This window comes from Anguilla anguilla, chromosome 10, assembly GCF_013347855.1.
Source record: "Anguilla anguilla isolate fAngAng1 chromosome 10, fAngAng1.pri, whole genome shotgun sequence".
In the NCBI taxonomy this organism is placed as follows: Eukaryota; Metazoa; Chordata; class Actinopteri; order Anguilliformes; family Anguillidae; genus Anguilla; species Anguilla anguilla.
This window is the reverse complement of record NC_049210.1, coordinates 16501720-16526487: the sequence shown is the minus strand read 5'-3', so window position 1 is coordinate 16526487 and position 24768 is coordinate 16501720. Positions and strand designations below refer to the sequence as shown.

At 44.5% G+C, this 24768-nt stretch overlaps 1 protein-coding gene across 1 annotated transcript in view; it reads left to right on the top strand.

Moving 5' to 3' along the window:
• LOC118206799 (multiple epidermal growth factor-like domains protein 9) overlaps positions 1-21581 on the top strand; it is a 90112-nt gene extending 68531 nt beyond the window's left edge. Inside the window, exons 5-6 of the mRNA XM_035379874.1 lie at positions 17465-17734; positions 18249-21581. Of these exons, the coding sequence (XP_035235765.1) occupies positions 17465-17734; positions 18249-18739 (761 nt within the window). The 3' untranslated portion in view covers positions 18740-21581. The remainder of the gene's footprint in view (positions 1-17464; positions 17735-18248) is intronic.
• The last annotated feature ends 3187 nt before the right edge of the window (positions 21582-24768 follow it).

Sequence of the window (24768 nt, the reverse complement as noted above, 5' to 3'; positions counted from 1 at the left end):
TTGGTATTACGGTTATTATATTTAGTTTTAAATACATTGTTTCTGAAGTGTGCTCATGGGGATGCTCTTGTTCCTGCGGATTATAAATTTCATTTGTTTTGTAAGATTATCTTATACTGTATGTCATGGTTCAAGAGAGCTGTATTCATTTTTAAAAGTGCAAACAAGGAGCTTTTGGCTATGGAAATTAATTAGAAGTTTTTTCTGTCCTAAATGTTTCAAAATGACAGTTGATTTTTCATTATGAGAATGAATGTTGACAGCTTGCAGCAGTGTTTCCTGTCCTCCTCTCTCCGTGTGGGTTTGATGCCATCAGTGTACAAGCAGCAATGTGGAGCTTAGATTACAGAGCAAATGGATGCCTGTGCCCTGTTTGTTTTCTAAAAGTGTCGTTGATGCAGATTTAGCCTAGCAATCAGGGGAATATATTAATCCAGTCCTCCTGGAATCCTGTGTGCTGTTTTTCTCAGAGTTTGTGCATTCAGATCACTTATGTAATCCACATCCCAGATTCGCAGGGTGAATTATCTGCTCCAGTTCTCTGTCTGTCATAATTACATCTGGTCAATATTGCCAGTTCCCAGCTGCCAAGATAGTTTCCAGTTGCTGGTACAGTATTTCAAGGGAGGTAGTGGACTACTTGTTTTTATTTTAGTTCTTGTTTTATTTCATTTATATATTCTGTCTCTCTCTCTCTCTCTCTCTCTCTCTCACTCTTTATCTCTCTCTCTCTATCTTTATCTATCTCTCTCTCTCCATTAAAATGTCAAGAACAAAAGTACATTATTCAGATTATTCAGGCTGTAAGGGAGCCTGGCTCTGTGTATGTGCACTTGTGTACACTTTGCAGGTGGAGGGAGCAGTTTTCTCTTCTGATGCTCGTTCCTCATTAAGAGGCCATTAAGCGAACACGCGGAGTGGATATTAATGAATTCTGCACGCAGGGACGAAGCACAAAAGGCGATACATTTGACTGGTGCTCAGTCGGGGGGTGGGGGTGGGCTGGATGGAGAGTGATGCCTTAAGAGGGAATGGGGCGGGGGGCGAAGGGGGACAGGGGGGGAAGGAGAGGGAGAGGGAAGAGCTAGAGGTTGCCCTAGCAACAGTGACAAGTGCGAAAACACTGCTGTGTAGCCCTGCATAATGGAAACTGTGAGATGCCTTATGGCTGTGCTGATATCGGGGAGGGGGGGTAGCGGGTGTGGGACTCAAATAAATCCCAGAAGGCCACTGTAATGTGTAAACAGAAAAGCACAGACGTAGCAGTCAGCGGGCTGGTAACGGCTGATAAGGTCTTTGCGGGCGCACAGTGCCAGCCTACCCTGCCCAGGACCCACCTCGCAGCCGCATGGCTACTGCGCTGCTGTTTCAGTCAGTGATAAGTGACAGCGCCTCTCTCATACGGTGAGGCTGTGAAGCCGGCATGTCTGCCCAACACACCCAGGAGCTGGGTTCAGCACACACAGTTTTACAGTTATCCACAGCAGCTTGCATTCTTTGTGCATACGCTGCATTTCATAAGGCTGGGTATTCTGCTGAGTTGAAGCGCTTTTCTGAAGGGGGCAATGGCAGTGCCCCACCTGGGCAGCGAATCCACAACCTTCAGAGTAGCAAGCCCAGTTCCCTAAAAATTACACAGTCACCCTATATTCCCCTGGACACACACATGCACGCATAAATGTATGCACAAAATACATATATATATATATATATACAGAATTGATATAGATATAGATATATATAAACGTACACATTCATGCATGGATTCACACTAAGTCAGCATTTTTGAGGTCTGCTGTAATGTGGCTTGGAGGACAGCGTTCCCGCGGGTGATGAATGGCTGCAGAGCTCTCCCCTGAAAGAGCTGGCTGTTTGGGCACGCGGGGCGTAGATTAATCATCGCGCTCCGCCGGCGCTGTATCGATGCCCGTGGTACACGCGGACGGGCGTCTCCCTGTCCATACCCTCTTATCTCACACGGGGCCGGAGTTCGGTCCCGGGACAGGGAACGATTGACCGGCCACGGGGGTTAAAGGACTTATAAACCTGTGGCCGAGTAACAGAGGAGCCAGCGATGGCCTTCTGTTGCAGAGTGAAGGAACGCATGCAGATTTCAGGACTGCAGCTCCGAAACCTCTCTCCGGTGCATGAGATTCATATAAGGCACTGTGGGTCTGCGCTTTCTAACCTGTCATCTGTTCTCAGAATTACTGTAATCTAAATAGATTTACCTATTAGTTGTTACATGGTTTTGTATGGGGTATTTTTTGTTGTTGTAAAATTGCTTACAATGGTTAATCATACAGTATGGCATAGCTTAATTATGTGTGGGCAGGAAACAGTTACCCTTTAAACATGACATTGTGCTTGACTGCACTGCCCCACTCTGCACTGCAGTATACAAAGTTTTGAATAGCAGGACTTCTCCCCGTAATTACGTTTCAGTGGGCTGCTGGTGGAGGTTCACTATTATTGCATTGCTGAAATCGTCCTCTCAGGTTCTCCTGTGCCTCTCACCAGAATGTTACTTTATTTCCTCAGTTTGCTGTTTTTCATTAAATTCGCCCCTTAGCCACTGTCTTGTCTTCCTCATCGCACTTTAATTTGCCTTTGGTCACAGTAACAGAAGAAATCCTGCTGTCAGGGAATCCAGTGCCAATTAGACAAGCCCAACTTTTGTTTCAGCTGATGCTTACGGTGCTGTGGGCTCATCGGCAATGTGCAGCTTCCCTGTGGCGAGAAGTAAGTGTCATTAAATGACAAGTTGTAACAGTTTGAGTTTTTGTGAGTCCCTGGGCTTGTCCCGAGCTTCTGTTCAAAGTTCAGCCGCCACCGTGGTTCTTATCATACAAATTGAGGCAGCAGATTTCTGTTAGCCTCAGCAAGCTAAAAACACCACTGATAACAGCGTTTGTCCAGTAAAGAAATCCTTAATGGCATTCTTCAGCCCAGCCTCATTAGTGAGACCATTCAGCAGAGTGAAGTTTTAATGAGATGAGCGTGTAGAAGCCATTGGGGAGGTAAAAGGGAAGCAAAAAACAAGGATTATCTTGGATTTTCTGTCAGATTCGTCTGCTCTGAGCCTCTCAGGGTGTTTCTGTTTTCTGTGCTTGTTTGCGTGTGTGTGTGTGTGTGTGTGTGACTGTATGTGTGTGTGTGTGTGCGAGTGTGCGTGTGTGTGTGTGCCTCTGTGTGTGCTTGTGTGAGTGTGTGTGTGTGTGTGCGTGCACAAGCATGTGTGTGTCTGCAAATGTCTGTGCATCTGTGTGTGTGTGTGCAGGGATGTGTGTATGTGTGTACGGATTTGTGTGCGTGTGCACGGGTGTGTGTGCGTATGCTTGTGTACTTGGTGCCAGGCTGGAATGCCTGGCACAGAGCGTCGGCTGACTGTGCCCAGGGTGGAGCCGAAAAAGGTGGTGCTATCGCCTGGTGTTTGTGTGGGAGCGGTGACCTGCCTCCAGGGCTGGGTATCTGTGCAGCACGTCCACATCATGGCTCCATCTAACTGGAGCCTGTGGCTCAACCCAGAGCCCCTGTCGCCAGAACGGTAGCTATCCGAAAGGGAGCGGGAGTGAGAGAATGACTTACACATCGGTGTGCGTGCAAATGTGTGCGTTCATTACGGCTGTGGTGCTCTTTGCATGGTGTGCGTGTATGTGCGTGTGTGTGTGTGCAGATACGCGTGTATGTGCATGTGAGTGAAAGTGTAGGAATATTTGTAGTTTATTATGGCATATCTGGGCCTTTAATTTAGGCACCATGGGAAACACATACAAGGGCAAAAGTGCTGTGCATTCACCAGATGTGATTATATCTAATTTCTCCAACCGGTTCAGCAGATGCAGGATTTCAGCCGCTCCACACTGCCCCCTGGTGATATGTCCGTGGTACAACACTATCTCATTCTGACTTCTCAGTAGCACGGGCTGGAAAAAATCCTACAACATACAGAAGCATGTTTTAGGCCTTTTTCAGGCTGGTTTGTGCCAGACCTGCTTCTCCCTTCTTCATACTGGGGGATATCACCTATTTTGGCACCCCTTCTGCTGAGGCTTTCAAATCCCCATCCTCACCAGTCCTTCTGAAGCTCTGCCTCTCTCCAGAATTCTCCAGGGAGTCCCCGGGGTCCACTCCCAGTGGATCGAGACACGGGGCTGCCCCTCTCTGGGGTTCAGGCTGGGAGATGAAATGGCCTATCGTGTGTCAGATCCCCCCCCCCCTCCCCCCCCTGCCTGTGGATGTGGGTCAAACACACGCCAGGAGTATCGGGTGTCTGCCTGTGCTACGCAGAGCTAGGTTACGGTACATTGATCACTTATCTCTACATCGTGTTTATCTTTGTTGACTGGCACACTGTCGTTTTCCTTGAGAGGACCTCTGATCACATGTCCGCCGTAGGTGTGTAAAAGAGCAACGATGCTATTACCTGGGAGCCCGCTGTTCAAACACAGCTCAGTCAGAGGCAGTCACTGTCAAATTCGGCTGTTTTGGTGGGATTATGCAGACAATGAAAATGTGTTCACTGTCCTAAGTTATGTTGACTATCTGATACAACTAGCATGGCCGATTGTAACCCCTGTTCAGGTGTCATGACAGATTGCAATTCTTGGTGCAGATGTCACAACGGATTGCAGTTCTTCACATGTCATGCCAAGATGTTATTCTGGGTCAGAGTTAGAACTGATGTGAACTTTGTACAAAAATGTTCTTGTTCCTCTTGGAGTCAACAGTGGGGTTTATTGTTTATAAGCATCCGGATGTGTTGTAAAATCAGTGCAAATTGTGTTCACGTGTTCTGCTTGTATGACATCATATCATATTATATTAAATCAAATCTGATAATCAGGACTGTGTAAACCATCTTACAGGCATTTAGCAGACACTGTCTTATCCAGCGTGACTTACACAACTTTTTACATAGCATTTACATTGCATTCATTTATACAGCTCGATATATACTGAAGCAATGCATGTTAAGTACCTTGCTCAAGGGTACAATTCCTACCTGGGAATTGAACCTGTGACCTTTATGTTACAAGCCCAATTTTGTAGCCATTATGCAACAATGCCAACTGTAACAGGTACATTGTAATGATATACACTGTGATGAGTAAATGTTCCCTTGCATGTAGGCTAATGTTTTATAGGAGGCAAAGACACAGGCAGCAGTCAGAATGCACTCTTTTGCTCAGGTTATCTGAGGATGTTTTCCTCATTGTCTTTTTCCAGAATCTTCCAAAATTACATTTCCATGGGAAGCTTTGTAATGAAAAGGTGCAGTTTTTTAGAACTGGTTCTCAGAACTCCTGCTTTATAACAGAGGCTCGGTCAGAACTAGGACACAGCCAACAATGGGAGGCACATTGTTTTTGAACAATATAACAATGAACCGCTCCCCCCCCCCCCATCTGCCCCCTGTCCTCCTCCACCCCCCAGAGGCACATGCATTGAGTCACGCCCCATTGAGCTGATAGGTTCGCTCGGTTTCCGCAGTTAAAATGAAAGAAGGTGGTGGGATGTGTGGTGCAGTGCTTAGGGTGGCCGACTCTCGAACCAGATCCCACCCCCCCCCCCCATCATGCTTTCTTCATTATGGTGCCTTCTCTGCTACTATCTGCTTTCTGCCTATGTGAATAAAGCAGAACCTACAAAAGGAAGCTCATCAAAACTCAGAATGTCGCCTGCACCTCAGGCAACCATGGCCTCTCTGGGAGCTTCAGGCATTTCATTTTTGAGGGGTTATTTCTAATCTGGCAGCCCAGTCTTTCACCCATAAAGCCATTGTGGTAGTGGCCATAAAAAACCGAATGATTTCTTGCCTGACCTAAATCCAATCACCAGATTCAGTCCAGTCCCATGCATGGCTTTTCAGCGATCCTGTTCAACAAGGCGATCGCCAGACAGTATTGGAGGTAATGTGCATGTCTCAGGTTTGCTGATTTAGAACAGGAGAGGAGCAGGTGATGGAGGATCCGGAGCAGCGCACCGGTCAGTCCTCCCCTAATGAGCCCATCCATATTCAGGGCCCCAGCGCCCTGCACTGATCAGCACTGTGCTGCTGCTGTCAAGAGCTGGATGAGAAGCTGAAATCTCACTCTATCACCACCCTGTGGTTTTCTCTGCCCTTTACCAGCCTGCGCAAGCTTTACTTTCATTTTCACATGTATGTGTGTATGTGTGTGTGCGTGGGTGTGCATGCGTATGTGCATGCATGCATGTGTGTGTGTGCGTGTGCGTTTATGTGCATGTGTGTGTGTGGGTGTGTGTGTGTATGTGCAATGCTTGCTTACGTGTGTGTGGCGGGGGGGAGGGGGGCACTCGTGTGTGAGTGTGTGCTTGTTTGCATGTATTTCAAATATGTGCTTTCAGCTTAATTTAGCAAAGGGACATATTATTCGACCGCGCATTACCTCTCTTGCAGCTGGTACAACATGCGGCTGCTAGACTATTAAGAGTAACAAAAAAGAGGACACGTTTAGACTATTTTAAGACAAATTTTATTCTTATCTTTTAAAGAATTGTGTGGCCAAAGGCCTGAGTATATATCAGACAGACCATTTCTTTATGTACCTGACCAGAATCTCTCATTCTTTTCTATCGTAAATGATGTTAAAGAATTGTATGCCTTATGTTTATATGTGTGCATCAGCATGCATGTGCAGTGTCTATGCGTTTGAGTATGTGTGTGAGGGGACCTCAATGTAAATACCTGTGACAGGCAGAATAAATGCTATGCGCGCTGTAGGGTGGGTGAACAGATGGGGAGGCTCACGCCTCTCTTTTGAATTCCGGGATGGTGCTGTTGTACAACACACACATATACTTATGTGCTGTGCCGTTGCCATTACCCTGCTTCATATCGCAGTAGAAATGATTATTCCAATGCAAATCATTGATTCTATCTTACCTGCACGTGAGCTTCATTTTCATTAATGACTCACACTCACTCAAATTCTTTTCTAAAGATGTTTTCAGAAAAGCCTGACCCAAAGCAAATCTCGGGATGGTTAATGCAGTTGGCGGGGTAGACAAAGCTGGCAATTTGTCACTGTCAGTGCGGTCATGTCGCTGTACACAATGAGACCGTAATTTCAAAAGAAATAATGAAATACATTTCCCCCAACCCTTTTCAGAATTTGAATTTCACTCGCTCGATTCCATTTCCCTGCTTTGGTGAGCTCAGAGATCTCGGCAAATTAACGCAAAAGGTCTTTCTCGTGATGGAATTGGCGGAGGGTTCTGTAGAACAACGGGGCGGGGCGGACGGAGCAGATAACCGCCGTGCCGGAGCGCATCCGAGCGGGCCGTTTGGGGCCGGCCTTTAATCGACGTCTGACGAGGCAGACGTGTTCAAACACCGCCTCACGCCTCGTCGAGCCGCCGCGTTAGCAAACCGCATTCATAAATTCACCAGTCACTGATGCAGATAAACCCTTCGCCACAGGAATGTGCGGTCAGCAATGTGTTTGTCCTTCAGTTATAATAAAAATACCGCAGTCTGTGCAGGTGTCCAATGGTCCTGGTTAATATGGGGGTGGGAATCAATCTGCGGACATTCCTACTGACTCGCGAAGCTTATCGAGTGCAGGGCCCAGTTAAATAATGGCTCCTGACCCTTGTGCTGTTCCAGCCTGGTCAGGAATTTAACCCTCACCTTTCGGAGCCTTCGCCCCGAAGCTGACCCGAAATGAGCAGTGGTGCTCAGCCTGGCGAAAACGGGCTGACGCCATTCATCAGCCGGGCTTGGGCAGTCTTAAAGGTTGGCCCCTCCCATTTCAGTGCAGGTCATCTGTGCCAAGGCATTGTGGGATTGACTCCTGTCCTGTCACTGATTGTAATCAGCTGCAGGTGGTGGTCCGTGCACTTTGATCCAACAGTGCATACTGCTGTCTGTTTTTGTTACGCTGTATGTCTATTATTCACTCAGTCCTTGAAATATATTTATGCTCTTTTATACCATGCTAACCTCTGGTGGAGCAAGTACTTTATAGCACACACTGGTGTGCATTGAGTTTGTTGTTCATAGTAGTCCTGTTAAGTGAGAATGCACTGGTTTTTTCACTTTTGTTGTCTTTGTAAGTTTTAATTTTAACAGGCTGTTCAAGCTATCATGCGATGCTTGTCGATTTTTTTTGTTTGTTTTGTTTTGTGTTTTCTTTTTTTTGTGTAGCATGTGTACAGCAGTGCCAAACCAGAGGTACTACAGTCAGGATTACTGAACTGTTGAACACTATCAACTATCAGCCCTTTCTTACAATTAACAAATAGAGACAGCAGTGTGTGCTGTTGAGAAAAACTCCAAACCTGCCTTTTATAAATGTACAGTGAGTGAGTGACAGTGTAAAAGGGAGTTACCTCACCTCAGTCCACAGTAATCCTGCTGTTAACCACACCTCATTTCTCATTCTCTCTCTAACCCAGGGATTCCTAGACAGCCAGCCCAGGCAGGAGTGGAGTAATCGGCTGATTAAATCAAGCAAAAGGGGCCAAAAAAAAAAAGTTTTCTCTTGTGGTGAAACCGTGTTGCAAATGCGCTCAATTTTCATGAACCGAAAACCAGATGCAGGCACCCCCACCCCCTTACCAACTCTCAATTTTCAGAGTGACATGTTTATGGATTAGTTCTGTGGGGCCCGATTGTTTTGATGTAGCTTGATGTCTTTTTGTGATTACGCGCTAGGCCTGCGCACTCTACCTCTTGCCTGTTAGCTCTGAGGATGTGCCCCTGCCTCGTCTGGGAAACACAACTAATTCATATCTGACATCCACCCGCTTTTGTATCCGACACAGACGAGCCGAAAAGAGATGAGTTTTTACACCGCTGTCGCTCACCCGTCTCTCACTCCGTTGTCTGTTGACGATGAACTGCTGCAGCTGGCACTGGAGAAGCCACGCTCGATTGATGCGCGTATTCTCAGAGAAGAGTTAGCGCTCCCGCCCTTAGACTACGGATGACTTACTGCTCAAGGGAGACTCGTTCAATTCTGAACACCCCCCTTCCCCCCCCCCCCCCCCCCCCCCCCGCCAAACACACGCAGAGAAAACGGTTCATGATATACATTGTAGTTTCGCCTCTCCCTGGTGAGTGACTGGGCTTCTTTTTTTGCTTGCCCTGGACATTGATACGTGCACTCATTCAAAGCAAAAGCCCATGTTCAGCTGGCGAGACCTACTCCATTCTGCTCTCTCTGTGGAGTACGAGTATGATCCAGTGCAGTTCTGAGGTCTCAACCAGGCACTCTCCAAAATAGCCTCTTCATATTGCTGTCCTGTCAGCCTGTCCTGTAGCCTGAGTTGTCAGGCTCATATGCTGTGGTATTACGATACACTACTAAGCCTGACCAGTTTGACACTGATGTGAGATAAGTGTGCTGACTCCTAGGTCAGTTACTTCTTTTGACAAATCTTGCTGAAGTTGTGTGGGTTGCGCTCCAAGTGGACATATCGATTCACACCAGCTGAATCACTGACCTCGGCACCAGCTGAATCACTGACCTCGGCACCAGCTGAATCACTGACCTCGGCATAATGACATAATGCTGCCTAAAACCAGAACCATTCAGATTACTGGAAGCTAATTTCACAAACTACAACTTGCCCTTTCAGTCACTGTTGCAATACAGTTTATGGGGTTGTGGCTTGTCCTTCTCTGCCACTTTCCCAGTGGGCCAGCGAGGTGCGGTCATAGATGGTTATCATATTCCACACCCTGTATCGGTTTATACAATAAATAATATTGTATAATAATAAATGATCTGCAATCCACTTTCAATAAGGCATCATTCATTTATTTATTCCCATCCCCATAAATGTGAAACAGATGAGGAAGGCGCTGGTCACCTGACATTGGTTTATGCTGCCTGCCGAGGTGGGAATTGAAGATGGCAGGGGTCCAAATGAGGGATTGGCCGGGGTGGGCCAATCCCGCGGTGACTCATTGCTGTTCGGTGATCCGTGGTTCCCCACCCCCTACCCCAACAGTTCCCGGCTGAGAGAACAGTAAAAATGTAAAAATGTACACTCCTCCTATTTCACCCAACCCTGCCATCAAAGAACTCAGGAAAGGGGGATGGGGGTGTGGTACTGGGAGGGCAGCACTCTTACCTAATTCACTGGTGATGGAATCCACAGGGACTCCCCCTAGGAGTCACCTTGCCACCCCCCTCCCGGCTGCATAGCCACTTAGGGAGGGGCAACAGAAAGGTGATGTCTCACTGAAATATGCAACACGCTCATTATCACGTTAGAGAAACATCTAGGGAGAGAGTTTGTGGGAGTTGTAAATGAGCAGAGGCTCTGAGCCAGAGAGCAGGGGAAAGGTCAGCAACCGACTGCTCTGTGCCCTCACACGAGCACAGCTACAAGGAAGCTACACAGGCCTGCTCTGCTTTCTATTCAGGAGCTGTCAGGTTGGTGTGCGAGGAGCCTTAAAATCCCCGTTTGGTGCCCAGAGTGAACAAAGAGACTTTCATCTGCACTTCTTTCTAAGAACAAGGTGGAGGGAAGCGGGGCGGGGGGGGGTATGGTCTCTGGCAGTTTGGGTTGCATGTGAGGGCATCGAAACCAGTGAGGTAGGGTGGGAAATCATTGTTGCGACCAGGTGTAACATCTACTAAGAGTAAGTGAATGGGGAAGTCAAGGGAGAACAGGTTCTCAGTCAACTTACTGTCCTTATTATATAATATTCTCCAAGCTGCATATACAGTGAAGATGGCTAATGTTAGCTGTCAAGTTATCATTCTCTCGTAGCTAATGTTAGTCTACATGCAGATCAAACAGCACCACATGCAGCTGCCCCACATAAGGCAAATCACGTCACTAGTTGCTTTATAAATATTATTATTCAATACACGTCCCAAGTCTGATTGCCTGACATTTTGGATCCTACCCAGTTTCCTGTCACACTACATTCAGCACTAGCTGTGCAGACACGAAGACACTGGTTGTGGGAGAACCTGACAACCACTCGCAGGGGCGGAGTTTCGATTGAGAGCAACCTGACAACCACTCGCAGGGGCGGAGTTTCGATTGAGAGCAACTAGCCGCTAGGCGGTGTCATGCTTTGGGTTAGGAATTGCAGTTCTCCCTTGTGGACACTAGATGGGGTTTCAAATAACATATTGCCCCTTTGAACAGAGCAGGTGCATTATGAACTATGCCATGTGCATTTTGAATGTGCCACGTGCTTGAACTGTCTCATAAGTTGTTAATGGAGTAATGTTGTCACACTGCTTCTCTGCTGGTCTGTTCATTTCATGGTTGATTGACAGATAATTTTTCCCATAAGAGGCCTTTTTGAAGATAACATCTAAATCATAAAGAAAAGGCACATAATTTAGGACTCGGTTTAATAAGCTCGCGGGGGGGGGGGGGGGGGGGTCTCACTTTCGTATGTTCACAATTCCTCTGCCTTTTTGCTTACCGTCTCCAGAGTGGTGAATGGTGGCCTGTGTGTTGGAGGAAGAACCCCCCCTGTTCAGGGCCCTGTGAAATGCAAAAAGGCTGTTAAATCCATCCACACTCAGTAGTCAGCAGCCCCGTGTTTGTCTTGTTTGTATTGTTAATATCTGCCGCGGCCGAGGGCTCCAGATGCTCTTTGCTCCGGCCATATCCTCAGAACTGTGTGCTTTTCTTCTTAAAGGAGCAGCCACTGACATTGTTTGTGTTGACTGTACACTGGAAGGGATATCATTTGCATAACTCTATGTTCTCCCACCCATCTACCTACATATATGTTTATTGCCATTGCTAACTGAACCTCTCAGGAGCCATATACTGTGGCCCCTGGTAAGCTTCTCTTTGGAATGTCGATTGAATGCAGACTTGGGTTTGACGTCACTTGACGTCTTTTTCATTTGCCAAAGAACTGTGTGGTTATGGTGTTTGTAAAGGTTTCAAGCAATGCAAATGAATCCTAGGCATTTTTCCACTTAAATATTATTCCAGTTGGTAATCAACTCACATTTGTGGAGCCAAGGAAATAACCAACAAATTAAGGCTGGGCAAAACCGAGAAACTTTGGAAGATAGAAGCTCCGATGTAGAACAAAAATATGTATATTAACACCTTTAATTGCATCTGTCTGCTGGCAAAAGCACACCACTGACAGCAAACTATCTTTAGCATTTGAAGGCTGTCATCATTCAGATGGGGTTGTCATGGCAAGATTAGCACTCCATCAAGACCTCAGTAAAAGCAAATTAATCAGAGGCACAGTGCACAGTGAAAATCTCCAAGCCTGTACACGGAGAAACACTGGATTAATCATTCTGAGCTATGCAAACATCATGGCTGCGGCTTGTTCTTTGGGCATTTGCATTATTTAAATAAACGGAGTTCACTCCCGGAACTAAATTGCGAGTTGTAGACCCACCTACTCAGCCTCCCACTATCCGTCTCTGTAGAGCTGTATCTCTACGTGCCTGCGGAACCACAGTAGTCTCAGGAAGTTGACTCATAGGTGTCTCTGCGGCGTGTGGGATCAGTGCCCTGATTTATTGCTCCCTCTGTGAGGTTGCTGGCATCACCAGGGCTTTCTTGCGTGACCATGGAAACCTGGGAGCCAACGGCGGTTGATCATTGACGAGCACTGACCCCGTTCTCCGTGGGAATTTTGCTGGGTAGGAGGATCGCGGCTGTAAATCTGCTGCGTTCGGCTCTGGAAGACTAGGGCTCTGCTCGTTCTGCTTGGTTGGATTGATCGAAAGGTGTGGCTGCCCTACCGAAGAAGGTCCAATAGCAGGAAGTTGTGGCCTGAGTCGACCTGCGGTCTGGTTTTTGTTTCGCACGGTTCATGGATTGCTTTGGGCGACACTTCCCTTTTTGCCTGCGTGCCCTGATGGGGCAGAGTTTTGGCGAACAGGGCTGACTGCCCACCTCTGCGTGTCCTTCAGAACAGAAGGAAGCAGCCGGCCAAAGTAAGTCTTGCCCTGGTTAAAACTGTCAGCCACAGCTTTCAGCCATTTGCTCGGAAATATGCAAAAAACATTTAATGCTAATTAAGAGAGAGCACATTGAGAAAGTGCATACAGCATAAAATAAATGAAGCATTAATGTGCCCTGGTGTTGCAATGCATTTCAAATGCTTTTCAGGCTAATCGTGCTTGAGTTGCACATGTGGGTAATTGCTTTGAATATGCAACACAAAAGCTTTCTGTTAAACCCTCTCTCGTTGCTGCTCCACATTTAATTTAATGGCACTGCTCAGTTTCTTTAAGTTCCTCCACCCTTGACCTCGTTTCATTTTCATTATCATTCAATTGAGTACAACTGTTAAATATGTTTAAGGAAATTGTTTTGTGTTGTTTCAGCTCATTGGTCTACCTGTTGGTAATTGTCTGAGTGTCTGTAAAAGAGTGAAATTGAGAGGGAGCGTGGAAGAACAATGAGTTCACCCATTTAACAAGTCTGCCAATGTGTAATTAGTGGGTGGGGCTCTTGGCTCACAACACACAGCCAGCCTATATTATCACAGGCCTTTAAAACGCTGTAATGCTCAGCAGAACTCTTTGAAGATTGTTCTGTGTAGTCACCTAGGTTTTTGCATGAACCTTGTTAAATTTCCTGAAAAACAAGACCCTCTACCTACCCCCTTAACTTTGACGTTGCCTAACCCTAGAGCAGTTTGGATGTTTCCTGAGGTGGATCTGTATACTTTACCTGAGCCAAACTGTTGTGACAAATGGTTTATTTTTCCCATCCCCATTTCTTTGTTATGCGTTGTAGAACATTTACATTTATAATATTATTATTATTATTATTGTTGTTGTTGTTGTTGTTGTTATAATAATAACAATAATAATGATAATAGTAATAATAATAATATGTTTTATTCTTTTAAATGTCTGATCTTTATTCTTATTGTAAATTGTTATTTTCAGAATAGCATGTGGGACAATAAGCAATACAGCACAAATGAGCCAGTTGAGCACAAACCTGTGCCACACAGCTGCTTAAAGGGCATGTTGGGCACGTTGCAAACGAGGGCCAATGTAAATAAGAGGGAGCTAGGCCAGTGCTTCATCTGTGAGGGATCCTGCCGTAACAGGATCCGGGACCTCTCAGTCTGCCAGCATTCCGGGACCTATTTACGTGGATCCAGCATCTTCCACCCTGTATTAAAGCATGGGTGGAGGGAATCTGGGATGGAGGGAATCTTTTGCCAAGATTCATCTGTCAGGGGGCTTATGAAGTCTGAGAAAAAAAGTGTTATTAATTAAAAAATAGAATTCCTGTCGGTACTGAAGCCTGTGCACTGTCCCACTGGTGAGAGCGCAGAAAGTACTGTCACTATCCCATCGGCCAGCTTATCAACGAAACACCAGAGACAGAGGGTGCCCACCTGATGACCCCAATGAAGTGATTACCCCTACCGCCACTCAAGAATTCAAGAGAGTGCTGATTATTGTAAGGGATAGTTACAACAAGTCCTATGAGCTCAACTGCTAGTTAAAGCTGGCCACCTAGCTGTTGTCAGTGCTTTCAATAATATTCAGATCAGAAGGGGCGAGGCAGTGCATCTGCTGATTGTATGAAGCAGACCTTTTCTGTGCACAAGACAAGAAAACAATTTTATATTTTTTGTTCAGTGAGATATTCTATTCTCTACTACTTCTGGATAAAAACAACAAAAAAGTTAAGCTAAGTTTGCATACTCTATCATATAATCACACCTTTGCTAGATGTTAGATAAACTAGCTTCCTAACTCTTGCCAGTGGTCTAGGAGACAGGCATGGAGATAGTTAATCAACCCAGTTATTGTGAACGGGATGGCTAGCAGCATCAATACATCATTTCACAGCGACATACTTAAAGAGTCTTTGTAACAATTAAACATCAAGGCTCTGCACTTTACGCAGAGTAGACATCAAACTGTGAGTTATATACATATATTTATGTAGTATCTACTACAATAGGTTCTTAGGGGTGTTCTAAACTTGCTAACATTAGCTAGTTTACATGCTAGGTGGCTAATGTCACAATTTCCCAGCTGAATAATGAATAAAATGCTAAACAAATTATTATTACTATTTATTTATTTATTTTTTTCCGGGACCTCTGAGTCACTTCGTCCTCATCCCTCACATGGGCATTTTTGTTCCAGTGCCTCCTGATGTACAAATTCAGCACTGATCTAGTTTTAGTCTGTAGGGGTGAGTCCTCAGAAGACAGCAGGAGGTGGTTAGAGACTCTCCTCACCTGATCAGAGCAAGCAGTTCCTCCCACCACTAGGAGGCAACGGCTAACAAACACCTCATCTTGGACCCTTGCAGGGGAAGGGCAGGCACACAATCCCCAATGGAGTAGCTCATGGACCGGATGAATGCTGCAGGTTTAATGTCTCAGCTCTCATATCGTATCTGCAGTAAAGAAGAAGACCTCTGATTTATGGGACAGCAATGACCACCATTTTTGGTGGGCCTCAGCTATGGCCAGGATTATTAACAAGAGACACTGAGCCAATTTCATTGGTCTGTTAATCTTCATTGAATTTCATTGTGAGGTCAGAGCTCATGCACTGCTGAGAGTGCTCGTCAGTGTGTGGCTGTGATTCACACTGCTGCCCTAGGGAGGGCGGTAGATGTCTGTCGGTTACAGTGACAAACAACAGTTATGGAATGTGCGCCTCAGTGGCAGGCAGAAAACACTGCCCTCGTCTGGCTGACTGCCATGGGCCACAGTGATGGACAGCCATTACTGGTTCTGTCAGACTGAGCACTGTGTCAAGAGGGCAACTGTCTGTCCCAGTGAGTGAAGTGGTGCTCTGATCTTAGATGCTAGAAGATTCTGAACCCAACCGTGCTAGTTCAAGTTCAAGTGTTTGAGTAGGCTGTTTGATTCAATGAGATAAAATCTTATCTTCAGCAGTGTCAACAAGAGGCACTAGTGAAGAAATATTTTTTCTTTATAGTATGTACATGTGTAACGAATTAGAAACACTCGCCCGAGATGAGATTTGATCCTGGCCTCTCACTCAAACGTGTTGCCAGTCAGCTGAGGGCAGAATTGCCCCTAGCTAAGGACACTGTCGTTATCTTGAATCTGAGGGTTGCATTGCCAGAGTGTTGTTACGGTAACCTGCTGCAAGGCCTTTGTTTTACTGCACGTCACTATCCTTACTAGCAATCTAGCGGAGCTATGCCCGCTGCATGTCCTTGTTCTATAATATTGCCCTGTTTTTATTTTTGTGTTGAAAAACATGGAATCTGCTCCCAGAGCTTTGCATCTTGAATCTTTACTGGATTTTAGGGTTTTGTGTTGTGTGAAAGTACACAGTTACGTGGATGAACTTTGCCAGGTAGTAAAAGATTAGAATGTGGTGCACTGACCTCAGCTGAGTGCAGAGATCTCAAGCCTCGTAAATCTGGCATAAGACATTACATTACATTACAGGTATTTAGCAGATATGTTGCATCCATTTATATAGCTGGATATACTAAACTGAAGCAATTCAGGTTAAGTACTTTGTTCAAGGGTACAACAGCAGTGTCCTACCTGGGAATCAAACCTATGACATTTAGGTTTCAATACCAATAAGACTCTACCATTTAAAGCAATGTCATGCTCAGAATCCCACACATTCTAATGACTACTATGCTCTGAATCTGCACTGTTTCAGATAGTGATTACAAAGTGAAACTAGGTGCACTCTATGGCTGAACAAATTTGATTAACCGTTGATTTTGGATGATATTACATTACATTACATTACATTACATTGACCCAAATGATTTAAGTTTTAATGTTTTAATGTTTTTCATTTAATGCCTTATTGTTATTTATTTATTTCTATGTGCATTCTTTTTGGAAAATTGTTAATAAGGACCGAAATAAATTACTACTACTACTACTACCACTACTACTATTTGTTTTAACAGAAGAATCTCTTTTTTGAGATGACTCAACACCCTATAATTAGGGCCAGAAATTAGGATTAGGTTTAGAAAAATGGCAAGTGTTGGGGTTGAGGCAACTCTACGGTTATGTTCAGGAGGGAGGGAAAGTGCTTGGTTAGTCCTTCATTTTGGACTATTTTGATATTTTACATTTAAATTGATTTTTCAGGATAAATTACTTTATGCAGATGTCCATGTAATTCTCTAATTGAATTGATGGCATTTAGTTTGTATTATCCTTTTTTTAAATTGATATTATGTCAATCTTTTCTTATTAATATTAATTGAAAAATCACATATTTAAAATCACTCCTGGGGCAGGAAATGGGCTTCAGTGTTGCAGTGAGGATTAGGGTTAGGAATGCAGTAAGCATAAGGGTTAAGGTATGGTATTTCTTTTTTATTTCATGCTATTTAGATACAATTAAGGTTAGGAAAATAGTGCTTCTTTGAGCACTGTAGGTCAGGAAAACTATTTTTTAAATACTTAATTTATAGTGAGTCACCAGTGACTTATCCTGACTAGTTTTTTCTGAGAAAGGCCTTCCTGTCTTGCCTTTCACCGCAGAATCCAGTGGGCGTGCGGTTTGCGACCAGTGCAGGCCGGAGTACGAGGGCCCCAACTGTGACAAGTGCAGGGATGGCTACTACAACTCAGACAGCATCTGCCTACCCTGCGAATGCAACGGGAACGGCGACCCAGCGACCTTCCCCCGCCTGTGTGACCCCGACACGGGCCACTGTCTGAGCTGCGTCAACAGCACCGCCGGGCCTCACTGCCAGCTGTGCGCCAGCGGCTTCTCCGGGGACGCCCTCAACCACACCTGCACCCCCGCTGGTACGAGCAAGGGGGTCGGGGACGAGCTGCGAATGGGGGGGGGGGAGGGGGTTAGGGGTCCTTTAGGTGCTGAGACTTTCACTACGTCTGAGGACGGGGTTTGAATGAGAAATTCTCCAGTTAGCCGTGAATTGATCCGGGGCTGGTTGTTATCACGTAAAATGATTTTTTCTGTTGTGCTTTCGTTTTTTCCCCCACTATAATTGTGAGTCAATATTTACCATTATTTCACTCGGGGAAGTTGTAGGGGTAGTTTGTTTCCTTCAAAACAGATTTCTTTTTCCCAAAAAAATACCAGAAGCACAAATTCACCATTCCTCTAACCTTGACTTGACTAGATGACTGCTGACCCAGCCCAGCAATAAAGAGAGATCCATGAGTAAAGAGTAGCGTCTTGCATACACATTTGCCTGTTCATTGTCAAGTTATTTTATGGACACATTTGTCTAAGTTCCCACACCGTAGCGATGTGTACAGTTTACCTGTCCCCATGCCATTTGCTGTTTTCTTTCAGATGTAAAGACCCTCCCAGCTCCAGAGCTCACTATTGCAGCGACAACCCCCCCCAGTGCTACTTCCACCAGCACTGCTGTTCCCCCCATTGGAACCATGACCTCCATGGCCAACTCCACCAGCCTGCGGACAGCGGCCACCACTCAAGCCCTGCTCACCAGCCTGGGCAGTCCCACGGACAACACCACCGCCACCGTCACTGAGGTCTCCTGGACCCAGTTCAACATCATAATCCTGGCTGTCATCATCGTGGTGGTGGTGCTGCTCATGGGCTTCGTGGGCGGGGTCTACACATACCGTGAGTACCAGAACCGCAAGCTCAACGCCCCCTTCTGGACCATTGAGCTGAAGGAGGACAACATAAGCTTCAGCAGCTACCACGACAGCATCCCCAACGCCGACGTGTCGGGCCTGCTGGAGGACGAGGCCACCGAGGTGGCACCAAACGGGCAGCTGGCTCTTTCCACTCCCATGAACATGTACAAGGCTTAGGGACTGGCCACGCCCACCCGTACAACACCCTGCCCAGGAGCCCTGCTGGAGGCTGAGCTGGGACAGAGAAGGGATTGAGGTGGGGCTTTCTCCGGCAATTCTGTGATATAGATGGAAGTTCAGGAGAGGCTCGTACTGTGTTCTCGCCTTTGTGGTAATGTCTTGGAGACAAACTCCACTTCCTAAAAAATGAAACGTTCAGCACACAAAGGACACATTTAAAAGAAAAGATAATATTAATGAATTTCTCATTAAATACCAGGAAGAAGTATGAGTTGCACAAAAAGGCATGTGGATGCTGCCAAAAGTGAGGAACTTCCATCCTGAAACACTAGAAGACTTGACAACTGTGCTGTTAAGTTCTTTTTGTTTTTGAGAGGGGATTTTTAGTTCTTTAGATACATCCCTCCCCTTCCCTGCCCCAGAAGCTATGGGATGTACTTGAGATGGAAGGATGACTAAGCAATGGTAGGAGAGTAACACTTTGAATGTTGAAATGGGGTGGAACAGAACTCAAAGATGTGAATGAACAACAAACAGAGAAACTGTGACAGTGGCTCGGACGTGTGCCTTTTCCCTGGTCTGGAGAGGACACTTGTTGAGATGTTATTGGCCACATGCAGGAGCTGTGTGTGTGTTGGTGGACTTGGGCCAGACCCCGAACGTGTTGGCACAAAGACAGGAACACAAGCACCACTGAACCAGGATGGCCCCAAGGGTGGGGGTTGGGGGGTTTGTGTGCAGCTGGACTCTGCACATACAAACATGTCCACACACAAGCGCACATACACACACACACACAGACGCATACGTGCATACACTCATAAAGAAGAAGATCTTCATCTTATTTCAGAAGTAATCTCACACATTCTGGAGCAGGTTGACCACTTATGTTCTGGACACTGCTTTGAAATGACAGTCAACCAGAAGAAGGTAAAAATGGTAAAAAATGGAACTCATTTAGTACGATGTGAACAAACTAAATTCATAGACAGTTCTGTCAGTAGTTGCTGCAGATCATCTTGGTTCGTAGGGGTATATCCAAACCTGAATACCGTATTCCAGAAGAAAAGAAGAAATTAGTGGGGAAAGTGAGCATTGAACAGAAAATAAATATGTGCACATTAAATCACACATTTGTCTGCAACCACCCCACCGTCATTACAACTGCGTGTATAAATGCAGATCATTTTGTTGGTTGAACGGATACAGATAGTGTGGTCTCTGCACACCCATAGTGTTTAGGAATATTTTAATTAGCTATGATTTTCAAGTTTAAGGTGACCCAGTTAGAGGAAAAATGTTTGGTGTGGCTATAGGGAGTCTTGTAGAGGGCCGAACAGAACCTGATTAGATTAGATCATGTGACCTTACAGCTCACAGTTGGTCTCAAACTTTAGTCTGTTCTTAACACAGACATGAATGCAGTGTCTATAGAGTGGGAGAGATGTCCTCATGTAAAAGGTACACATATTAAAAATGAAAAACATGTTTTAGTGTTAAACTTGAGTTGACAATAACTTGTCAAGGCGATGATTTTTTTAAAAATGGTGTTATAATTTAGTTTATTTTACTTTTTATTTATTGATTAATTTTTATTACATTTGTCCTTTGAGTATAGTAACTACACATCAGTGGATTGGGTAAGTTTTGTTAATAGCTTGCTCGTGACCTAGATTACTCAGCTAAATGCAAACTAAAAAGCTGTACCTGTTTTAACGTACTATGTATCATTTTCACTTGTATCAGAAGGCAGACAGTGGAAGTCTGCCATTTCCCTGATTGTAGCTAGATAACATCTGAGCTCAGTGCACCAGCTTGTTTCTTGTGGCTTCCTTTTCATGCCAATTTACAGACACACATGGCAAGGAACATAAAAGTCTTATTCACTCTTACAAGGCACCTTTTCTCGTTTTTGTCACACACACACACACACATGACAGCGCTGCCTGCACTGAAAACTCTCTGAGTGGTGTAAGTAAATGTCGGATAGGCTTGTTGGTAGAGTAGTAAAGGATGTTTCCTGTTTCCTGTTTATTCCCAGTGCAGCAATCACAGGCCCTGCGGTTTCCTCTTCTCTGCATGAGTCATGTTTTGGGCCCTTTTATCAGCCTCTCAGTGCATCTGGACTTCAGCCAGAGTGTTCCTAAGGTGATGTGGGGGTTCATTTTCATGGTGCTCATGACACAAAGGGGGAAGGTTCCCATGTCAATCAGCTTACATCCCAGTTTTCAAGGCGGTTATGTGGGAGTGATGTCATCTTTAACTGTATCTTTGCATTGTGAAATGAGGCAAGTACTGTTGGTGCAAGACATGGTACAACTGAGCTTTTTTTGTTGAGTTTTTTTTTTTTTTTTAATGTTTCTGGACCCAGTGTACATCAGCAGCAGAAGGACAGCTTGTCCTACCTCCGCAATAATGTGGCTCATGGAATGATTAAGCTAAATAAGTAAGGAACCTCAGTCCTCAGGTAGTCCCCCTTTCTCTATCATATTTATAACTGTAAATAAGAATCGGACATTGTACAGATGGATGTAAATAAGAGGATGGTATTGTACAGGTTGAGCACAGTGAATCCAGACATCAAGCCCTGGTACGTTTCCAGGACACTCAAAATTTGGGGTGGGGGGCAGAGAGATAAAAGAATGGAGAGGCATGGGGACAAGCTGTCAAGCTCTTATCTGTGGCCTGATCTGTTCTCTTTACCCACCCACCACCATGAAATAACATAACAGAGACTTTACCAAAACCCTTCCTGTTGTTCTCAGTGAATGACGAGATGTATATATTATGAGTGAATGATATAGCATATACTGTATTTAATAAAAAAAATTGTGTTTTACTGCTTTGTTTCAGTGTTTTACTCTGGTCTGTTGGAGCTGCCATTTTGTGTTCCTTTTTGTTTCGAGTGAATGTCAATGCTAGTATGAAATTCCAGAGGCACTGGGCTGCTTCTGGACCTGTGTTCTAATGGATGTGACAGTACATCTATACTGTACACAGTGGTCCAATTGTAAAATGTTAACAAGGGTTAAAATCACTCTGAAATTGTTCATTCTAATTACTTCTAAGAGCAGAAAAATTCTTCATGCTAGTTAATGTTAGCCAACTAATTACAGCTTACTTAATATAAAAACGATTAAATAATTAATAAATAACGACTTGTGTCTTCATAAGGCTGTCCTTGGCCTCCTCATTTGTTCAGACAAATTCATTAGACCTAGGTTTACAGTAACATAACTATGTTACAAATATGGAGCCATTACAACAGGGGTATTCTTTCATATTGTACATTTTTTACATTTTAGAATACACTTATACTGTGAAAGATAAATGTATCTGAAAGTTTGTAGTATACATAATCCATAATTGAAACCCAGTCAACATAAGGATGCATTACAAAATAATCACTGTAAACAAAGGAACACTTCAAGTGTGAGAAAAATATTAAATATTGTACCATATATTAAATGTATACTTGTAAATTAAATACAGACAGTGAGGCAGTTGTTGGGAGTGATATTCAATTATTGCGAGGAGCACATGACACATGTAGATAGAGCACCTTAATGTTATTTTAAGTGTACTGACCAGGCATCCTCTTTTTCCTTCTATATGGGACAGAAAATATCCATCCAGGAAGGATTTCTAAATTACTAAAAAAAAAAAAGGGTATGGTTAAATTTTCCTAGTTCTGTAGAAGTGCATGTATGAACAAGTAGCCTATTATTGTATTCATAACGCCCACCCACATCCTCTTTGGGTTGGTGAAAGCTTGTGTTTTCACGTGGGAGTATTTTTCCCTAGCTAAGGATGCAGTTTTCCCCCATCTCCACTCTTCAGTCATAAATTGTTTTTGTTTTTAATTGTTTTGTCAGGGGGATGTCTCCTACAGGAGCTCCAAGTCTGACATCTCTGAGAAGTTACCACAGTCCTCCCACACACAGTTATTCATAAAATCTCCCAGGCACAGGAACGACACAGAGAGAGAGGAAGAGAGGACTTGTTTGTCGTCATATTTCGTTTTTGCCATTTCTGCTGGAGGGCGTTAAGCGGTTTTTGCTTTCTCAGTTTCAGGCACCAAGGCCTTTCTGAGAGCTCGTAGGCGAGTCCTGGTTTTGAAGTCAAAGTCTTTCCTTGAGGAGGCGCAAGAGGCGCACAAGTCAGCGAGGCCACTGGGGCTCTGCTGTCGCCCAGAGCTGTTCCGTTTCGTGTCAGCTGCATGACGCTGCAACATGGCGGGCTGTTTAATGGTGTTTCCCTTTCTGTAAGATGACTAGGTCGCTCCAAAAACTACACAAGAAACAAACCCAAGAAAATACCAGGTAAATAATCTAGGGTATGTCCCTACCCCAAAGAAGAGGGAAGGTTACTGATGCTGTCAGCTCAGTAGAGTCAGGTGTCTTACACGCTAACAGGTGTCAGCTGGCTGTCCCCCTTAGCACATGCAGGTGTTTCCTGTTTTTTTTTGGTTTTTTTTTGGGGCTGGGAACAAAGAACAATGGAGACTGGTCTCAAACACGGCAGAAAAACAGGTGGCAGGTGCTTGCATGAGTAGCAGGTGCAGCAACATGACTCAGCTGGGTCCCGCACAGCACTGCTTACCACACCTAAGCTCACAGAAATCATACTTTTCTGAGAACCGCAGCAGGTGGGGGGGGGGGGGGGGGGGGGGGGGCGGTTCACACTTGTTTTTTCTTTTTTACTTTCAGTTTATTGTTTTCCCTTTATAAAATTAAAAGCATCATTGACTGCACTGGCTTTCGATTGCAAACATTATTCAAGCAAAAACCTGATTTTGTTTGATGCAGATTCTGCACATATTAAGTGAAGAAGACAGGATAATTGTCCCCTCTCACATTGCTTTGCTTCTTCTCTAGGGAATGATATACCCCCAATTAAATGCAGTTATTTTATGGGTGTAACCTTAAAAAAAAAAGTAAAGATATGGGGCGACAATATTCCTGTGAAGTTTCTGAGCTGTGAGAATTAAATCACCATGGCCTTTGTAGACCCTAAATAATAAGTTACTGAAGAAAACTCATAAGATTGTGCTTTATGTCAGATTAACAACCTAACTGCTTTCTGGCAGATTTAATTAGCAGCAGCAGTATCACGGTACTGTTTAAAGGTAATGCTAATATACACCATTAACCAGATACTAGTCAGCAATTAGCTGATTTGCTGTTTCCAGCTACAGTCATTTTCATGTTTAATCCAATTACTAAAGTCGAGTGAGCCGCCACCAGCATTCCTACTTCCAAAAATGTATTGAATGAAAGTTATTCTTTCAGTTAGTATATATAGTTAATATATACTGTAAATGGCATAGCATTTACCATTAAATGATTATTTCACTGATCAAACAGGTCCATTGGAATTACTTGTTTTGAATAAGATGCACTATGGGTGATACGTTTTGAAAATGCAGTGTGAATGCAAGTTGGGTACTCATCCAGTGATACTTCATGACTGGAGCATTTCTCAGTCACAGCAACATGGTTGGCCACAGTCCTAAAAAAAGGAAATTTGAGTGCTGTGTAGGGTGTGTCCCCTGCCAAAGGTGCTCCCTTATGCCTCTGAGTACTGCTCTGCTTTATAAAAACACAAATACAAGGCATTAGGCAGAAAATCATGGAATATGATATGTATGTATGTACATCTAATTTCATAGAACCAACCTGCAAAATGTCAAGTTAATTGGCATCACGAGGGAACTATAAAAGAATGATTCACATAACTTGAAAAGTGAATGATTCTCCAAGGATAGTGCAACCTAAGCACTATGACTTTGGCACTGCTTTGCAACATTGGGATACTGTACACTTGTAAATTCAATATTCCGTTGTGGATGTGAGTGCTCGGAACATGCCATCAAGAATTCCATCCAATTTTCCTCACTTCTTCTCTGTTTCTCACCCTCTTCGCCCAAAGTTGTCAGAACTATGCATGCACACATATGCATGCACAAAACAACTCTTTACTTTAGCTTTAAATTGCAGTTTTTTCACTTAACTTCACATTAATCT